General features: G+C 39.3%; 1 protein-coding gene across 2 annotated transcripts in view; it reads left to right on the top strand.

Annotated features, from left to right (window-relative positions):
* The window catches only part of LOC145446927 (MAM and LDL-receptor class A domain-containing protein 2-like), a 229516-nt gene that overhangs the window by 169416 nt on the left and 38903 nt on the right, over positions 1-21197 (top strand). For both annotated transcript variants that reach the window (XM_080325301.1, XM_080325300.1), the window contains exons 133-152: positions 52-368; positions 1089-1258; positions 2341-2545; positions 4987-5146; positions 5204-5316; positions 5374-5535; positions 6486-6665; positions 8059-8243; positions 9037-9193; positions 9250-9378; positions 10110-10297; positions 11041-11311; positions 11909-12078; positions 12283-12544; positions 12977-13186; positions 13816-14016; positions 18602-18707; positions 18767-18951; positions 19626-19976; positions 20720-20865. In XM_080325301.1, the coding sequence (XP_080181427.1) occupies positions 52-368; positions 1089-1258; positions 2341-2545; positions 4987-5146; positions 5204-5316; positions 5374-5535; positions 6486-6665; positions 8059-8243; positions 9037-9193; positions 9250-9378; positions 10110-10297; positions 11041-11311; positions 11909-12078; positions 12283-12544; positions 12977-13186; positions 13816-14016; positions 18602-18707; positions 18767-18951; positions 19626-19976; positions 20720-20865 (3868 nt within the window). The remainder of the gene's footprint in view (positions 1-51; positions 369-1088; positions 1259-2340; positions 2546-4986; positions 5147-5203; positions 5317-5373; positions 5536-6485; positions 6666-8058; positions 8244-9036; positions 9194-9249; positions 9379-10109; positions 10298-11040; positions 11312-11908; positions 12079-12282; positions 12545-12976; positions 13187-13815; positions 14017-18601; positions 18708-18766; positions 18952-19625; positions 19977-20719; positions 20866-21197) is intronic.

Here is a 21197-nt window from a genome sequence, read left to right as displayed (position 1 = left end):
TAGCAAGTGATCAGTATGGATCAGAATTTGAAAACGCCCCAATCTATATAGGTGGATGTTGGGACAAACCTTCTTCTGGTCCACAGACTTTATGTGGCAGATTCGATTCCAAGCCGTCAGAGGGGGTTTCGACGGGGATATAGCGATCGACGATTTCAAGATCACCCCGGGACCGTGCCCGCAACCGACGGACCAATGCGACTTCGAGAGTAATTTATGCAACTGGTATCAAGACAACACCGATGACTACAACTGGTGGAGAGCGCTGGCTGATGGCGCTGGAACTGCAAGGCCGGCGGAAGATCACACCACGCAATCGCCTTCAGGATATTACATGACCAACAATGCATATAGTCATAATGTACCAGGTAGGTGTTCCCGTTTGGAGCAGCTATTTTTGTGTCACTGCAGTATGCTTACTTTACTCTCTGCACTGGTCACATATGGCCGACGAGTAGTGTTCTGATCATTTTATGTTTGTCAATTAGGATGTAAGTATTGCTCAAGTTAAGTTAAGTATATAACCATTTACGCCTGTTTTTTGTCGCTTATATTTTCATTCACGCAAATCCAGACAATCTTTATCATGTAACGAATCTGTGGTATTTGCATATAACTTTTAAACGTAGCATGAAATTTTTAGTGTCGTCGTATACGGCATTACTGTGACCAGAGCGATGGGATGCTTAGAGCCGAGTTAATTTATTGATAAATATTGACTATTTCATTTGTATTATTCACTGATTCCAAACATCTAAATGCGATGACGTGCTATTACGCAGGCTTAAGTTTACGTTCTCCAAATTTGCGGACGACTGCTTAGAAAAATGTTAATGTCATGTATACATCAATGCTTATTCGAGTATGAATATGCATATTGCTTTGCATATCACACTTGGAAGTTATTTGCAACTCCAAAGGTATATTACTATAACTGTTGAAAAACCTTAGGCTAAAGCACTCGGCTAGGATTGGATTATATCTCACGATATTTCTGAACATGGCCATGTCTTGCAAAAATTTCATTCTTGCAGATTTGATGGCAATCGTTTGTGTGACTTATAATAATTAATTTACTTGATTTTTAGGAAAAACCACGCGATTCCAAACGCATATCTTCCCAATGTCGGACGCCGACTGTTTGCAATTCTGGTATCACATGTATGGAGGGGATGGCGATCCGGGAACGTTGAACGTCTACGTTCAGAGAGACGGAGAGGTTGGAGAACATCGTATTTGGACGAAATCTGGCGGACAGGTAACTATATTAATTATGCATAATGTTAATATATTATTTAACCCCCTTCATAAATCTGTATTACCAATGCGAGGCCATTATACTGATTGGTCAGTCTTTTGCAGACTGCTGGAAAGCTATTGCGTTATAAACACAGTATCCGACCTGTTGTGCTAACATGTTTCACAGCTCACAGACAAGGTCGAGAAAAACACCATGTGAAAATGAGGATTTACATAGCATATAATTAATTGATTTCCATTCAGTATACCATAATGCTGTAACATGTGTCCTATGATAAAATAGGACAGGAATCAATTGCTTTTGTTGTCAATGCCATGGTGTTATTTTTTATTCAGTTACAAGCTGTGATTTACTGACGGTTTTGGGTCAATGCATTATTGCATAGCTTGATAAACTCACAATACGGAACTGCTGACGCAAGCCAGAGGTATAAGACAAATCCGAACATTAGTTTGCCGTATGAGATCTATGGAAATGTCATAAACAAATAGTTCAAATCTCGAAGGTCACTTAATTAGTATAGACACAATATCAGTTTACTAACCGCAACAGTTGTTCATCTTGGCAACAATGCTAGTCCACAGTCCTTCTCTAAAAGAATTGTGGTCATTGACTTGTGATCTGTGACAGTTGACCAGACCAGACAGTCTTCGTGCCATTGACACTAATTGTATGAAACAATCACATACCAAGCGATTACAACGTTTTAAATAAAGAATGTCAATAAATCACTTGAATAGTATATTCCTATTGAAATGAACTCGAATATGTTTGGCTAACACTCATTTGGGGTGATCGTCAGCAACTAGTAGAGGATTAAATCGATCGATTCTTACAGATTTCAGAATAGGCAATGCCAATTTGGCGTCTCGATTCGAACATTTATATATTTTCACTTGAAGGCTGACTTTCGGCTCTGGTATAAACGTAATGTCAGCTGCAATCGAAATGCAGATAATCCTTGAAATGATCTCTAGTGTTTGGAGTAAAAATACATTATTGCTGTAGTAAACCGTAAACACTTTTGTCTTTAATCGCTTATTAAGCGATTAAACTGGTTCAAATCTCTTTTATTTTAGGGGTCTCGCTGGTTGCTGGCTGGAGAAACTGTCTCCAGCTCCGCCGGGTCGTACTCCGTCATATTTGAAGCTATCATAGGCGTTACAGATGAAGCAAGATCAATCAGCATTGATGATGTAAAGATATCCAGTGGGGCTTGCCCGCCCAAGGGATTTTGTGACTTTGAAACGGACCTCTGCGAATGGTATAATTCCATTGGAGAAGGTAATACCAGGGTGCCTGTACCATTTAATGCTCTAAACCAGGGGTCACCAACACGTGTTTCGCGGCCCGCATGCGGCCCACGAGGTCGTAGTTTGCGGCCCGCGACTTGATTTGAGATTTCAGTTTCAGCATATTGTCGCTGTTGTTATTTCAAAATAGACTGTTCTCCTGTGCCCAACAACACTGTTCCTCACTAACTAAAACGGCCATAGCGACGGCGACTATTGGCAACAGCATTCCACCGAGGGAAATCAGCTGATGTGAATGGGCTGGGCATATTGCCTTGGCGTGCAATGGCCCAAACACTGCCAAGACCGATAGATGCTTAGAAAACGGCTTAGGGCTTCGCCATAAAATCAAGCTTTACGTGGAGATGGTCTCTCATCTAGTTACGTCACTCGCCAGTCCCAATATCGATTCCGTAATCGCTGACAAGCGTTGGCAGATATCGTGCACAGCTCACAGTTCAAAATAAAAGGATATTGATCATCATGATTTTTGTTGCATTTGTATTCCTTTTATGGTAACTATGCCCATCGCCTATATAAGATAGCACTGCGTTGTATTAACATTAAGTTTTAAAACGTGGTTGCTAAGCTGTGTAGCCGTCGTGGGGCCCGCGGTTGCTACGAAATTTGAAAAGTGGCCCGCGACCCATTTTGAGTTGGCGATCCCTGCTCTAAACCTAAGAACCAAGGCCTAATGACAAATTACAGTATTATATGGAATATGTAATTAGTCATGTATTTAATGTGCAGTTAGGTCAGGGGTGGGCAAACTTTTGAGCTCGCGCCGCATTCAACATCTGAATCCATTCGCTGGCAGCACTCTATAAAATTAGGATTATAAACCAAAACGCAATATTGACATTTGATTATATAGTGAGGACATGGAGATAATATACATGCTTATTTAAAACGAGCCAAACATTGCTTGATGATATCGTACATCGTCAGAAACATATAGTGGCGAGATTTCATAGGCTGGCGGACCTCAACAACAAATTCGTCAAAACTATAGAGATGAAAGTCGGTGGGCCCTATTCTTAGAACAGGATTGAAATTTAAATCTGTGAGCAGCGATCTGTTCAAAGATTTACTAATTCCACTTTTGGTTCAGTTCCAGGACACACAATGCTGACAGCATCATAACCATGTTAGCTTCAAACACGCTTCTACTATGTGTAGGTAACATATAAAAACACCAATTCTACGCATACAGACAACGAATCTACCTAAGACACGCCCAAATCGTTTTTTATAAGCACATCACTGAAACAATTGAAAATGGAGTGGTCAATCTGAAATCCGACTCGTGATCCAAATTATGTCAATATCGTTGCAGCTATCCCGCTCTGATATCAAGTATTTACAGTGGCTCTCAAACTTTTTATGACACGCCTCCCCCCCCCCTTATGATGGTGAAAGATTTCGCCTCCCTTATCGTCATGTCACAAAACGCAACCAGGATGCTAGCAAACCTAATGGGTAGTTTGATGGCATGGAAGATAACGACTGTGGATGATAGATTTTTAAATATGTAATTCATACTAAATACGGAGCAATAACTATGAATTGAATGTAAATAGCGCCAGGCGCGAAAATTTTTTTCAGTTGAGCTCAGATTCGTGCCCCCCTTCAGATGCTTTCATGCCCCCAAGGGTGGCGCGCCAACCAGTTTGAGAACCACTGTCTTAGAATTATCATGGTGAAATATACTAAGAAAAAGTTAATCAAGTCCCTGCATTAATTCCATTTTTAGTACGCATTTTATCAATATCTTTGAAAAGTTTCTTTGGACTTTCGCGGGCCTCACAGAACGGTGTGGAGGGCCGCATGCGGCCAGCGGGCCGTAGTCTGCCCACTCATGGTTTAGGTAATTCATTTTAGAAATGAGGCATTTTCGATAACTTCTGAACTTTTGAATTTTCCATTAAGTATCATTATTACTACTTGTTAGCTTTTTTTGAAATTATATATTCCTTTCTATTAAAATTTGTCATCAAATCAATCTTCCACAAGAAGGGTGATGCAATAAAAAGAAAGGTGAGATATTAGTCCATATTGAAATAAGACTGTGTCTATGATTATGTCTCATATGAATTGGAACTGGCACTTTTGAAAGGAAAAATAGCTGACAGTAACTCACATTGCATTTTAGGATTGATCATGACCAATGGCTAACAACCCCTTTTCAGATTTAAACGAATTTGAGTTGAAATAAGACTTCTAAATCATTGAGCACTTACTGATGAATAAATTATGGTATCGCAAATGTTATCGTGAGGCTGTTTCATACCAAGCCAGCGTTGGAATTTAAGTACTTGTAAAGTTTTGATGCAGACTTTTTAGATGAGCGATCTAGATGTAGATGTAGAAGTAGTAATTACAATAGTAAATGTGCATATTTGCACCAACCCACATTGTATCTGTAACATTCAGGAGACGATTTTGATTGGATTCGAAACAACGGAGCTACACCATCTGCCAATACTGGCCCCTCTGTAGATCACACATTCAACAACCAGACTGGATATTACGTTTACATCGAGTCAACTTCTTTGAGTCTTGCGGGTAAAAAGGCCTGGCTCTCATCCGGCAGGTAATGCAAACCGATTTTTTAAAGTAAGCAGCGATTAAAAGCATATGTTTTGTTCAGTTATGAACCCACAGTAGGGTCTTGCTTTAGCTTCTGGTATCACATGTACGGATCGAACACTGGTACTCTGAACGTGATTTTGCAAAGCGAGAGCCGTCTCACAACAGTGTTTTGTAAGTAACACTTTTATCGTACCTATTCACGGCCTTTGTAACGTTGCGCTCGTTTAGCTGCGAATCAAAACTTGGGAACTGCCTGGAACTATCAAGAAATCGACATCGTAATGGATGAGCCATACAGAATTCTGTTCGAAGTCATCAAAAGTGCGGTTGTAGATCCATCGGATGTGGCTCTTGATGACATCATGTTTGTGGCTGGTGTCAGTTGTGCTGGTACGTGTTATTGATATGAAACGACTTTAGCCACAACTAAACTAAACGCAATACAATGTAATGCATAAAAGTTCTCGCATAACCCACGGGAACATAGGGAAAGCTTGGATGAAAATTTTTTATATATAAAATTCCATAATAACACCAATATCTCATAAACGGCATTAGCCATAATCGAACTAATACATGACCTTGATTTAACTCTGGGAGCTATACAACATAATACAGCAAACTTCTCATATAACCCACATGAACATAGACATAATTTGGATGCCAAAAATTTTCTACATGAAATTCCATAATAACGCCAATATCTCCATTATCAAAACAGCTTTCCAGGTACGCCACCAAATACAATCAATGTAATTATCTTTGCTACACAGTAGAATTGAAAGTATCGACATAAGCTTTTACTCAATTTTACTCAAGTCATAGTAGTGATGTCAAAGCTACTTCAAATGGCAGCTTAAAAATGAAAATTCAAATGTCCCTGCTTTCGAATTAATAGGGTGCATGTTAACGACAAGTTGGTGCAATTTTCGAAAATATATTCAGTTACTTTCACACTGAGGATATTTCACTCAGTTTTTACAACAATTTCTCTTCTAAACGTGATGGGAACAGATCGGGAACACAGATCTCTAACAAAATAAGAAGTCTAAGTAGTTTTGCCTAAAAACTACGGAGTAAATAAGGATGTAGTCAAAAATAGAGAACAATTGAACCAAGTGTTGCAAGAAGTACTCTGAAATAGTACTCTGTTACTGATGAATTGGTCAATTATGCGGAATTAAACATAAAGACAAGACTGGCTTCAAATTTAGGTGCGTTGAATGCTCTGCTCCTTTACTGTAAACACACTGAGTAAACAACAACATATTTAACCTTTAATCCAAGTCTTGGGTAAGATTCAGAAAGTAAATTTCCAGCAAACATCTCGTCACATGCAGGTCAATCACTGACAAGTGCGCCACCAGTGACATATGATCCATACCCGTCGGTCAGCGATGTACCACGAAACTGTACGTTCGATACTGAAACCTGTGGTTGGATCAATTCAACAACATCACAATTCGATTGGACGAGGGAATCTGTTAAAGGGCCGGGATTCGATGCTGGTACACAGAATTGTGAGTCGTGAAATTTTCAATCGTATATCAACTTATACAATTAAGCAATGTATTCGTATTTACATAAACTCGAATATTTTGGGCTGACACTATTTTAACAGTACGGCGAGTGAAAGCGATTACTTCACCTCGATTTTTCGAAATTTCATGCCAGCGACTTTATATAGTGATACCATTGTTGATATACCATGTTCCATCCAATTCTCTACACTGTAAGCCAAAATATATATTTGGGTATATTTCGATATGAATATATTATTCAATTGTATATTGAAGTTCTGTACCTCCAAGTGTCTTTTCAAATATCAAGTTATGATAATCATAAACCAGTAGATGGCAAGGTATACGGTTTGTGACTCTTGAGTATTGTAGATTTTAAATAATTGCATTTTTGTAGCACTTTTTATGTTACTTTTTAGCAGTCTTTTGTTTCAGTCTTATTGATTGTTTTTACCGTTTTGAAAACTGCAACGGACTACAAACAATGGCAACGACGCAGTCTTTCACCTAGAGACTTTGAACTAGAGCTCGACAGATATCACCGATGAAGCAGATGGTTTCTGCGTTAATGAAATTGGACATATATCAACTAGAACTAGAGCTAGAAATTGGTGTCTGGTATTTGAAACATATATCCCGTAAAAATTTCCATTCAAATACAATAAAGCTTCAGCCGAGTACAAAACTAGTACTTGCAGTTCATTTAACTCAACCTTTTGTAATTTATACCATGATGTAAACTATTAAAGTCCCCATAAATCAGTGTTTCACAATCGTTTTCAGCTCACTGCCCTCTTTTATTGCGAGTGTTATTGTGCGACCTACAATGAGATATGACCAAACGAATGAAAAACAAGTGGATGAGAAAAGGAACAACGGGTACACAATTACACATCCAATTTACTCGTATTGCGAAAGTTGAGATTTCATTCGCTATTATCTTAATTCCAGGACTTATCGGTTTGGTTTTCCTACACGGAAAATATCCAGAAATGCCTAAAATTGAAGTCCACCTGTTTCTGACCAATATAAGATTGTCAGTATATTGATAGTTGGTATTTATACCTTCAAAATTGATATCACATCAATAAGAAGATTGCTGGCTTTCCAAAACAACCAAAAGCAGCCGTCTATGACATTGAATACAAACTTGTAACATTTAAAAATGCTTCGCAACCCACTAGTTGGAAAGAACTATCATAAATCGATTCAAGATTACAGAAGACCGTTATAAGAATTGGAAATTGCAGGGCAGGAGACTTCCTAGGTCAGGCTGATGAATTTAGAGCAGAGCGATATTTCTAATTTTAACACCTACGGACCACCAGTTCTAATTTGTAATCGGTAAATGGAAAACTGCACGGTCGTTTTCAAATTTATATTCTTTGTTCAGCTGCAATATCCAAGTATGTGTTCCGTCTGGAATCAGCCGGTGGGGACGACGGAGACTATTGCAAGATCAACATCAACGGAGTGAATTATCAGCAGGGAGGCCGGGGACATAATGTTGTTATTGTGGATATGGAAAAGCAAACGTACACATCAGTAACGTACGACACATACGATCGAGCTGAAGAGGTAGGCAGATGTAGCACAGGGTGAGGCGTCAATAGTCACTGGCGATTTAATATTAATTGCTTAGCATTTGATAATGACAGCTCATTGAGTGTCCGGATTATTGATCGGTAGATCACGTGTTAAATGGAACGGGGTTAGACCAAAGACCTGATCGGTAATACTGGTATCTGCATCTTCCCCACCAGGGATAGCATGGAGGGTTGGTGTAAGATTTTAAGTCTTACAAGACTATTTATGCACATCATGCACTAACGGTATGCATTATCTCAGATCGTATGTATGTGTATCATGTGTTGGTGTTTATGCTGCTAAACAATCACAGCTAAAAATACGAAGATGCTATTCCTATTCTTATTCATATTATAATTCCACTTTTCATGGGCAAAATACAAACATGCTATTCCTATTCCTTTTCATTCCTTTTCATCAACATCAGGAGTTGTCAAAGTATTCAGCATTGCTACTTAGTAGAAGTTACAGCAATACCATAAATTTATACTCGGGTACCAGTACAAGAAGCCGTTTCCAAGACATGCCAAATCTCTTCGAGTAGATGTAGAAACTGATTGAAAATTAGTCATATCTGTAGTTTTAGAATTAAGATTTGGTCGGAGGAATTGCATAGTTTTAGTGGTAAATCAGTAGAGGGGTTCGTGTGGCTCCTGGTTATAAACCACTGGCCTGAATATATCTGATAAATGTTGGGTTAAGGTCGAGTGCAATAGGAAATACTGGTTATTTCGTTGAGTTGTTTGTTTATTGCAAAATTGTACAATTTTGCGATTTATTTTAGGTGGACCGTATGATTAGTGATATTGACGCAGCCCCGTACGGTGTTCTCATAGCAATGGCGGTTCAGGATTCTAGTCGAGACGTAGTGTTTGGTGACGACGATGTCGGTTACTTGGAAGACTTGGGTGCCGGTGGTCAACAATGCCCTGTTCGACTAGGTGGGTCAAATGACATTTTATAGAATACATGTCTGAAGCATATTCTCAATTGTAAGGTCTCCGTGACTCGTGGACATTTGTAACTCAGAAGGTCGTGCCCGGGTCTCCATTGCCGAAATGGGTCAACTGTACGTACTCGCCACGGTTTGGCGGACCCGCCATTCAAGATACAATCGCTGAATTTGGTTTGTGTTTTGACTTGTTGCAGTTGATTACCAACAGGCAGTAGGTACATTAAAGTCTTGGTCATAGTATAAAATAAATCTTACCGCTCTGAATGGTTTACAAGCATACTTTTTCCATACACTATATCAGGGACGAGCAACATACGGCCCGTGGGCCGGATCCTACCTGCGAAGGAATTTTGACCTGCCTGCAGAGAGTTTCTACCCTGAAAGTGAAAGTATCGACAAATTTTATGCGTCACAGAATTAATCCAAATTTGCCAACCTGAGATAGCGGAACATAAAACTATCTGCTCTGTTCGGGTGTAGCGTACATATATTTTCGAGCATGAGCATTAACAAGATAATGCTGCGTTCCAATCTGACTGATGGTCACGTGCAGTCTTTACTAAGGGTTTCTACATAGGACATGCAACCAGAGTTCAAAGAACTTGTTGACAACTTTGACCGACCACAGATGTCTGATTGACTTCAACAGCTACTGTTAATAAATTAATTCAATACTGTTTTTGGTCTCTATATGATTTAATCTTAAAGTTTACATTAAATACGATTTATTCCTTGTATAGCTGGGTAAATACTCGATAAGTGTTTATATTCAGTTATCCGGCCGGCCAAGTACTTCATTTTCCCATATCCGGCCCGCCGACCGGAGAAGTCCCAGCCCAAGTGATAATGTGTAGGACACATACTATGCATGAGTAATTCCCGTCTTTTTACATTTCTTGTAGGTTTTTACATGTACGTCAACGGAGAAACGAGCAGCGATGGTAGCAAAGCCGTGTTGGTGACAGATCAAGTGTATGCGCGGCCGTCCTATTTTGGATTCTGCATGAGTTACAATTACTACATGTACGGAACGAATGTTGGAGACATCACGCTCTATTATATGGATGAAACAAGCGGAATAAGACATGATGTAATTTTGTTTATTTTGTAAATACTGCCCTTTTATGCTAGTCGTGTGAGCCTTTGTATTGCCAAAGATTGCTACTACAGTATCTGTGACTCACTTGATATAGAAATGTGTTTATAGGTCAGCGTCGGTAATCTTGAGTGCATTTTACATATTGCGCTGCTCTGATGAAGGTTGGCCCCTTAATACGTTGTTCTTGGTCATTGCCACTTTCTACATCACATTCACCATGACTCGATTATATACAGTTAACTAAAAGAATTACGTCTTTCAATCATCATTTATTCAACAAATGTAATCTATTTAAGATAGAAATCTAGAATGAACTGCACCCAGCTACTGAAAATAGTTATTAATAACAGCTGAAACCATTAAGTTAAAGGATCTTAACCCTGCCTCTACCTGAAACTTATGTAGAAGCTGATGCTGTTTTGCTATTCTCGGCTTACTCTTAGTACAAATATTCAAAATTTCATGCCGGTCAAGACATATTTGGTGATACGATTGTTGGTACACGATGTTCTTTCCAATTCTCTACTAGTTGCTGAAGATTACACCTGACGAGTGTCAGCCTAAAAGATTCCAGTTCATTTCAATATGAATGAACTATTCAACTGTTTATTGAAGTTCTGTCCCTCCAAGACTCTTGTGCGATTCATTTCAAAGAAATATTCTTGGTAACTCTTGGGTATCTAGGATCTTCCCTGACAAGATGAATTCCATTGCATTTAAAAATTTTTCTCCAGATTTGGAAAAGATCAACAAGCGCCGTCAATTCGTGGCTGTATAATTCTCACCGATTCCGTATGTATGTGCCTTACACACTCGCGTTTGAAGTAAATGGAAAGCAAGGATGGTCTGGCGATATCGCCTTAGACAATATCAACTTCCAAGAGGCACCTTGCACACAACCGGCCGGGGCTTCTGGATCTTGCACGTTTGAAAGTGGATCTTGCGGATACATCAACGATTATACGGCCGATTACATGTGGCAGTATCAACATTATGACCCAACAGGTGATATGATGCTTGCGGTTTCTTGAAATGAGAGTAAATGTATATTTACTCCGTGGTTGCTATATCATTTCTTACTGTATCCAATCATTTATTGCACATGATCGCGGTATCATGATCTTTATGTGTGTAAAGTGCGAGAAATGGAAAGCTGTTTATACTGGTACTGAAACCAATGTTATATTTTCCTTGAACTTTGAAATAACAATTACCAGCTTCCTTTATAAATATAATTTCTTTCGTGTTTACTATCTGAGACAACAACGGAAATTTCAAGAACGAAAGTCTTCGGAATGTCTATCACTTACAGATGAATTGATTTCACTAATTCTGACATTGATTAAATTTCAATTGATATCAGCTTTATTCTTGTAGTCAATGTCAGGTAGAGTAGTTGAGCGAAAATTCTCACAAAAATAGGTGTCAGCTTTTCTCGTCATTGATTCCTTATGTGATGATGCATACCACCACATATAACTTCCTATCTAACCGTTTTGCAAATCATATCATAGATATTAGATTTCTCTTGAAGGACATATCCAGTTGGGCAGCTATGTTTTTTCGTCCCCGATGAAGCTTTCATTGCTGCTTTTTATTCAGACGAATCCTGGGTTGGTCCTACTTATGACCACACCACAGGAGTAGCGGCTGGTTTCTCGATGTACGCCCGCTCAAAAGATGCCCCCGTTATCGGATCGACTGCACGAATCAATTCGGAAATACTGTCGACTAGTGTCATTCAACATTGCGTGTTTCCTTTCGAATATGAGGTCAGTGCCTTGTGTAAATCCATTTATGACACTCCAAATTAGATCCCAAACTTATGTCATAAGTTTGAGGCGATATCTAGTGCTACATTAAAACATATATTTTGCGCTGGGCTGTGTTGTGTTGCAATAATTAGATTTGTAGCTTTTTTATCGTTCATGATCTATTTTTGAAAATTCATATCTCACTCTTAAAATGCCTATTAGGGCACACTTTATGACGAATGCATTACGGCTGACAACGACGGTGTTCTCTGGTGCGCGACGTCATCGATTTATGATGGTTCCTGGATTAACTGCTACGAGAATGGAGTGGTTTACACACAAGGTGGCACTGGAAATGGACAGCAGTGTATTTTCCCATTTACATACAATGGAGTCAGTTACAATACTTGCATAAGAGATGATCATGACGCACCATGGTGTTCCACCACAGCGGAGTACAATGGATACTGGGGCAACTGCATAGGTTTGGATCTTATTATTTTATGATACATGGTGTAGCTGTTGTTTAGAAAGAGATAGACTACATAAGACACAGCTTATATTGTAGGCAATGATCACATTAGATATGATAATATGATAATATGATGAATTCACATATTGGGTTTGAAAATGTGCTTTTCTTCCGTTTGAGAGAATATGTAGTTTTATTTTGAATTTCAAGTAGTAGATAATTTATTCTTTTTCACCAAATCTTTTGATTGTTTCTTTCTCGTGGATTCTTGTGGTATATTGAATTGATGAAAATGGTAATAAAATAAAATGATACTGATTGTGACTACAGGAGTGTGTGTCTTTTTTGACAACGCTAAATTACCCAGTTTAAACCACAGAATAACGCCAGACGCAATGCCAAGCTTACGATAATCAATTAAAAAATAATTCTTTTGTTGCATAGGTGGTAACTGTGCCACTTTCTGGCACAAGGTGGACATTCAAAGCACTGGTGCGTTGAGAGTGTACCAAACACTTGAAAATGAAGACGGTGTGCGCAGCAAAGTACTCGCTTGGCAGAATACCATCCAACAAGATCCGTATTGGAGAGTGGCCTATGCGGAAATGTTTGCGACCGACATTACCTGGACTATCGAATTCGAAGCAGAATCTGGTAATTGAATTGTTTTTGTAGACCAGTTCGTTTCAACTCCTTCCTTTATTTTCATTGCATGGAAATTCTTGTATCTTGTATTGTAATATCTTGTATTGATAGAAATAGGATTAAAGTGTTAGAGATACTGATACTTCATTCGCCATCCTACTTTGTTTGTCTATATCTGAATTCGTCAACAGTACTCATAACATGACTGCATGTTACTCATTTCTTCCCACATCCGTCTGACGTAGAATGAAGAAATGCTGATCCGAAAATCATCTTAGGAACTACCATTTGATTCCAAGACTATCTACTCCATGACTACAACATTTCAATATTAGTTGCACCAGGAAAAACTATTTTGATCAATGAAGTTTCACATTCAACTGACATCCTCCCGTATTATTACTAGCTTCACATGAATTCGCATGCCCCAGCTATAGTTAGATTAACTGTCCCCACAGATCGTGTACAAAAGACATACAGATAGCGTAATGGTGGGACGTTTCTTGATCGGTAGGATATGGATTCCATCCCCGGTCGGGTCAGACCGAAGGGCATTAAAATCAAGAACTCACCCTCAGTAATAAAAATGCAAGCAAATTCATTCCATCGTATTCAGTTTGCCGACCTATATTTCTCAGGTTCCAGTGTTCAAGACTATGTTGCGGTCGACGACATCTTGCTAATCGAAGGAAGTTGTCCGGTGCCAGGCGAGTGCGATTTCGAAAAGGGATTCTGCGGATTCAGCAACGCTCCCGACACGCAAGACAAATTTGACTGGCTCTGGGATAAAGCCGCAACTCCAACTGATTACGATAAACCTGTTACTGATCATACAACGGGTATGCCGAGTCTGTACATTACACTCGAAACGGTGGTCATTTGTGACAATCAAGTACTAGTAGCCATAAATCACCACTCTACAGCAAGCTGGAGTGCTAATTTTCATGAATTATCAAAACTACATAAAGTTCAAAGCACGCATTCTGTCAAGTACTCTAAAAGCTTGATTCAAAACAGGTATAGCCATAAATTCTGCGATTGGTGAAAATTTGTTGAATAATCCTGTTTTCGTGAAAAATTATCTAGGTTTCGTGCTGTTACTGGAGACCGTTTGCCATTCGCATTTCATTTGGGTGCCCTGGAGTCGACTTCTAGCAAAATACGTCAACCAAAGGTGTAACCTACAGAACAGGGGCGGGCAACATACGGCCCGCGGGCCGGATCCGGCCCGCGAAGGGATTTTGTCCAGCCCGTGGACAGTTTTCCATCTTACATGATAATGTGGCCCGCGGCCTCAGTCTGCTGAGGTTCCCCACTACTTGCTTACTACGCCATATTTTAGTGACTGTATGTTATTATGTACGACGTACGTGTATGCGCACTGCGCAGCGTGCGAGAGTGGACCTTACGCGTAAGTTCGTCGAAGCGAGAAGACTTGCATTATCGGCATTTACGATGTACTCAACCCTAATGTCGTTTGTGGTAATCATGGTGTTTGTCGACTACAGTGGTCATTTACACCAGGCTGATATTTCTAATTTTTGATTCCGTCACCGCCGCTTCGTAGCACGGCACACTCCTAGGCTTTTGTAAGGCACCGCTTATGCCAGGAGTCGCCAACTCAAAACGGGTCGCGGGCCACTTTTCAAATTTCGTAGAGGACACCGGCCGCATGAATTCAATATCGAGATTAATTAGGCCACACAGTTGAACAACGACGCTATCCCATCACCTACTCAACCCCAATGAATTGATATCTTGGTAAATTTGGGGTACCGGGCTTATCGAACGCCTTGAAATCTTAATTAAGGATTACACCGTGTGTTGATTGATCAGGGAGAAGCAGACATGCCGGCGCCTGTATGACAATTAGGGCTGCGCACAATGATTCGAGTACTCGAATCTGAATCGAGTATTAATTTTAATGATTCGAGTCGAGTAGTAAAATACGATTTTTTCGAGTACTGAAATTATAAGCTTATCGTTACTGAAAGTTAATTTATTAACGAGAATTATAGTTTCGATACTAATTTTCACTGTGGAAGCCTTGAAACCTTGATTGGCTGTATCGTAGCATACGAAACATATAGTTCAAAGCTACGAAGGTTACTGGACGTAGCATATTTCCAAAGTCATGATTGTCCCACAACATTGTCACCAAGTGGAATGAAATCGGTACGATCGAAAAAATACTAAAGTATCATTTATGAGATGGATAACAGGCATTACATTCTTTGTCGTGGCATAAACGGTACATATTTGAACTTTGACGTATTACATTTTGTTATGACGTCATAATGAGTAATACTCGATTACTCGACTCGACTCGAAGCATATTACGTGATTCAGAATCGAATCACTCAGGTACTCGATTTTGCCCAGCCCTAATGACAATGCTATTCTCAAATCCACATTGTCTTCATCGTTATCGGCGAGAAATGGCTTTGAAGTGACATTGTTGTCGTTAAAATGCATTCATTAAATACGATTTATTCCTTGTATATGTGGATAAATGGGCGGTTAATGTATCGATTCAGCAATCCGGCCCGCCAAGTACTTAATCTTCCTATATCCGGCCCGCCGACTGGAGAAGTTGCCCGCCCCTGCTACAGAAGGAGTTCGTGTACCCTCTAAAAATAGTACATTAAGCAAGAGCTATCTTTGCCCCGATTATTCGAAATCTCATACCTGTGGCTTCATATTTTAAGATACGACTGTTGATGTGCAATGTTCCTTCCAATTCTCTATTAGTTACTAATGATTACCTTTGACGAGTATCAGCCAAAAATATTCGGGTTCATTTCTATTTGAATATACCATTCAATTGTATATTGAAGTTCTGTACTTCCAAAAAGCTCTTTTAGTAAGGAGTCGTGAAAACAAGATTAAAAGACGATGTCACAGGCTTTTGTTAGTTAATCGGCTTTGATGAACTTCAAAATGGCAAGATGCGTCTTTCCGATTGCTATAGAACAGTGGTCGGGAACCTTTTTTGTCCGAAGAGCCATGTTGGACTTATTTTTTCCATTTCACCTCCTAAAGAGCCATACAAGTCAATCAGGTGTTGGGTCACAATTGAAAATTCCTGACGTCATGGTAGCTAGGGTTACCATACGTCCTCTTTTAAGAGGATTTGTCCTCTTTTTTGAAAGGGTCCTGGGAGGACGCCCAAATGTCCTCCTTTTTGAGATTTTGTCCTCTTTTTCGATAATTTTGGTTAAATATCGGGCAAAATTCGACTGAGATACAGTAAATCACTTGTAACGCTCCGGCGGCTATTTCGGGAGCTGGGCTGAAAAGTTGACCTTTTTTTTAGTCAACCGACGACGAGGTGCGAAAAATGTATCACTTTTTCGGGATTTTCCTCCGGTATTGCAAGTCTGAAAATTTTGAAAAAGTATCCTCTTTTTACATTTCCAAAATATGGCAACCCTAGGTAAATATGACCTTATTTGTTATAGTCAACACCGCTAATATACGGTAAAAGTAGGTCTCATCCGCTCAAGCTTGATGCTCAGCGTTCAAAGGCTGTCATTGGGAAACGTCTGTTGGATAATCTTGCTTGTGCGAAAAATTATCGAGACGGCAGATTTCGCGTCATCGGGAGGGGCCGCTCACACTTTCATATGTGTGCCTTTGAGTCGACCTTTATCAAAATACATCAGCTCAAGCTTTGTCTACAAAAGGAGTTCGTGTGCCATCTTAAAATAGTACATTGTACGCTCTCCGATTTGAGATCTCATTTCATGCTGGTGACTTCATATTATGTGATACGATTGTTGATATACAATGTACTTTCCAATTCTCTACTAGTTGCTGACGATTGCTCCTGATGAGTGTCAGCCAAAAATATTCGGGTTCATTTCAATATGAATATACTATCCAATTGTTTATTAAAAGTGGGTAATTCGATAGTCAAGTCGGTAAGATGACTTTGTTTAGTCAAAACCACAGATGTATCGTAAAAAATACTCGAAAAACATTTTTCCGGTACTATGGCTTTCACAATATTTCGAAAGTGTCCTCTTCTTCGCCGCTCAAAATATGGTAACCCTAATGGTAGCACTATAATTCGAACTCACTATACATGGGATTCGTCGTGTGCGCCACATTTTCTCTGTAAAACCTCGAACTAATCATGCTGGCTGCCTTACTTGAGCATGCGAAACTTGACTTACGAGAACGTAGGTTCGCCGTGGTGATCCTTCGAAATGCGAGAACCCATGATCACATGCGTAGGTGGAGCCAAACATGCTGGTCACTACCGCAATCTTTATAGGCCTACCCTCTCTAAGCTGTTAACGAATATTTTGAAACCTTCAATTATTATTGGTATTTTCTAGTGATGCTCATGGATGACTAGATTTTGAACATTTTTCTCCCAAATTCACACAATTTGCATTTTATTGTTCTAAAATAAAGCTTGAACGAGAGGTAAAGCACAGACGGGCCAAGCCTCACCATTGATAATGCAATTCATCGTAAATAGCTTGGAATTTATTATAACTGGTATTAATCCAATGTAACTGTCGCACTGATTCCGAAAATCTAAAATCTAAATACTGATCGACTGCTCAATTCTTAAAGTATTCGGCGGTAACATATAACATGCCTATTTTATCGCAGGTAGAGCTACTTGCCAATCAAGAACGCGGATAGCTATGGCGTTGTTTGTAATTCGAGTTTGTAATTGTCGTCCACGGCAGTTCATTTCGCGCCGTAGATCAGGATGAAAATGTGTATTTGAAAACTATGTTGTCATTGGTGTCGCCATGTCTGTTATTCTCTTTGATCAATCAACGTATCGCGCAATCCAAGATTTCGAGTCGGGTAGGCTACATCGAATTTGGGAGTGATCGTCGCCGGCGTGACTGTAAACTAAATTTGAGGATTTCAAAAAGAGTTCGAGCCCCTAAACCTGAAGATAGCATTGCCTTTACCTCTAAAAGCCATGTTTATACTGTCATGGGAATAACTATTCTGGTTGTGATGAAAATTTGCCAACAAGTCGCGGCAATATAGATCAATTCAGGACAAAAATAAATATTTGGCAAAGAGCCATATCTTATACCCAAAAGAGCCATAGGTTCCCGACCGCTGCTATAGAATGACTAATTGTGCCACAATTAGGGGAACTTTACCAAATTGTATTCTGTCAACATGACACAGGGGCTGCATCACTCAGTGGTTATGTTGATTTCCCATGTAATAGCTATTGAAATCCATCTTAATACTACTTTTTACTATGCCAATTCTGGAATACAAAATGAATTAGTTTCCCTATAAAAACCGCTGAAGCAGATGTGGAAGTATTCCTCTTACACAAGTGGGCAGCACACACTTCATTACTAAACAAAGGACTACCTTTGCGGATAAGCCTTCATGCTTGTGAATGCATGATGTTTATTGTGATATGTTTTGCAGGTACATCTCAAGGCCATTACGCATACGCAACGTTGTCATCAGCTAATGCAAATGATTTTGCATACCTCTTATCTGACATTTTCACGCCAACCGATACTTCGAAACGGTAATTTTGAGTTTTTAACGAGAAAGCTCAATATCATGATGAAATACTCTTTTCAATAGATGTGTGTCATTCTATTACAACGTCTACGGATTTGGAGTCGGAAAGTTCAACATATTCACTGCTACCATGTCCGGTGGTCTGTCTACTGTGCCCATATTCACGGTAGAGGGATCGTACGCAAACGCCTGGATTCTCAAACAGCAGGAGTTCACTGCGAATGAAAATTTCTGGATTGTCTTTGAAGGTAAATTCGCCAACATCAATCACTGCCATTTATCCATTGGTCTTGCTGTTTTGAATCAGATTCCCGCAAAAGTTTTTATGACCAGGGCTCTCTTCATATCCTCACCAGATTAAAATTGTAACATTAGTCTTGTGGTGATGCATTATGTGGATGTTTCAGTATATAGTGGTATGAATTTTTTTCAAACCAATCAACTGTTGCTAACTAATTTGCTGAAACTTTGACATTGCTTTTGGTTTGGTAGAATGAAACGAATCGATAGGGTGGTACAAAAAAAATTATTCAAATTTTTCTAGCTATTTGATAGAATTGTTAGGTAGGCTAAGCACACGCGGCTCTCTAAATTTGGCTCAAGTTCAACCTGTAGAAGGTAAACTATGGGAGTTCGAAAATTATTAATTTATTGAAAAGAAAATGGAATATTTTTTTGGAAATTTTACTGGCAACCCCATCAAATTGTCAAGTTGACTGAAAAAAACAATGCATAGCAAATTTTGGAAAATTCATGCCGGTAGAAGAGAAGTTACTGGTGTTCAAAATTTTGGATTTACGATGGGTAGTTCTACAGCTCATTATTGAGGAATTTTCCACCTTAAATACTAGCCAGTGAAATTCGAATAAAAAAAGTTTTATTTGAAAATCTCTAATATACAATATTTTCCTATTCAATTCAGCCACTGCTGCCACATCATCCGCGAAAGGTCACATCGCTATCGACGACGTTCAAATCACCATGACGCCATGCGCGGAAATGCCAACCACAACACTGCGGCCCTGGCTCACTCATCCCGACCAGTTGCCAACGAAGGACGACTGCGATTTTGAAAACGGATTTTGCTATTACGTTCGCGATCCCACCGCAGAACTGCAATGGCTGCGTACCACAGGGCAGACTGACTCAAGTGGTACCGGTCCTGGTGTAGATCACACCCTACAAAATTCCGCGGGGTATTACTGCTATATTGAGGCTTCTACCGGGTCAGATGGAGACGCAGCACGCTTGATTACGGAAATGTTAACTCCAGGTAACGTGCGACAACATAGTAGAATAAGGCTACTAAACTATAATTAGCAACTGTCTGCTACAGAAGCATAAAATTTGCTTAGGTCTGTTATAACACTCTTGAAATAATTTACACTCATACAAATGTAATACAGTATAACTATATGCAAAATCCAGTAAAGCGGTATTTGCAAAAGCATCAAGCAAGATTTGGTCAGCAGGTAATCGTAAGTGCCTACTTTTGAAATTCCTATAAGCATTTTCGCACGTATTACAAAGTGACTAATGACACTCTAAAAAGCCGCAATCTGCCAAAATATATTCAGTTACTGTGATATAGGGACAATTTCCAGTAGTTCTCAGGACAATTTCACACATAAAATTGATATCAACTATCCCGAAAATTCATACTGTGAAAAGAAAGTCGTTAAAAAATAACTGTGTTTTTGTCAAATTTCATTGCCCACTTTTCAGGTTGGTTAAAAAAACGCTGCACACTATTCAATTACAATCTATAGCAGCATTGCTATAAAAGAAAGTTATGGATTTATTATATCGATTTTTTTTATCCACCCCATGTTAGGCTGTCTAGAGAAACGATACTCACCAAATTTAGTGCAATTCCAACCAGTGCAAGCAAAGTTATTACAGTAGAAAAATTTGGATTTGAATAAATTAGTATTTAGGGTGGCCAGTACCATAATAAATAATGAAAGAATTTGATTGTTCATGTGAATATTTCATTTACAATGTTTCCCATTTCAGATCATAACGGTGTTTGCATGGAATTCTACTACTTTATGTATGGGCGTGACGTTGGCGAATTGAATCTGTACTGGCAGGATCAGTCGGCAAAGGAAAAGATTTGGACTAAACGCGGTACGCACGGACCGCATTGGATGTACGGCCAGGTATGAAATGTCTTTTTAATTCCATGACTTACATCATATTGAAGATTTTCGGATGCATGTCTAGAGAGCCTGAATATTTCCGACTGACACTCATCAGGGATTATCGTCAGAAGATAGTATAGAATTGGAAAGAACATTGTATATCAACAATCCTATCACAAAATAGGACGTCATCTTCCTGAAATTTTGAATAATCGGGGCCAAGAGAGCGTTTAATAAGCTCAGTGTACTCTTTTTAGTTGGTAAACGAACTCTGTGTGTTGGTGCAAACTTGGTTGGCATATTTTGATATATGACAACTCGGCCGCACAAATGAAAGGATGAACGAATTC

The sequence above is a fragment of the Botryllus schlosseri genome, chromosome 9 (genome assembly GCF_051294905.1).
Source record: "Botryllus schlosseri isolate E-star chromosome 9, Bs_hap1, whole genome shotgun sequence".
Lineage (NCBI taxonomy): Eukaryota > Metazoa > Chordata > Ascidiacea > Stolidobranchia > Styelidae > Botryllus > Botryllus schlosseri.
The sequence above is the reverse complement of the archived record's forward strand: the minus strand, read 5'-3'. Positions and strand labels throughout refer to the sequence as shown.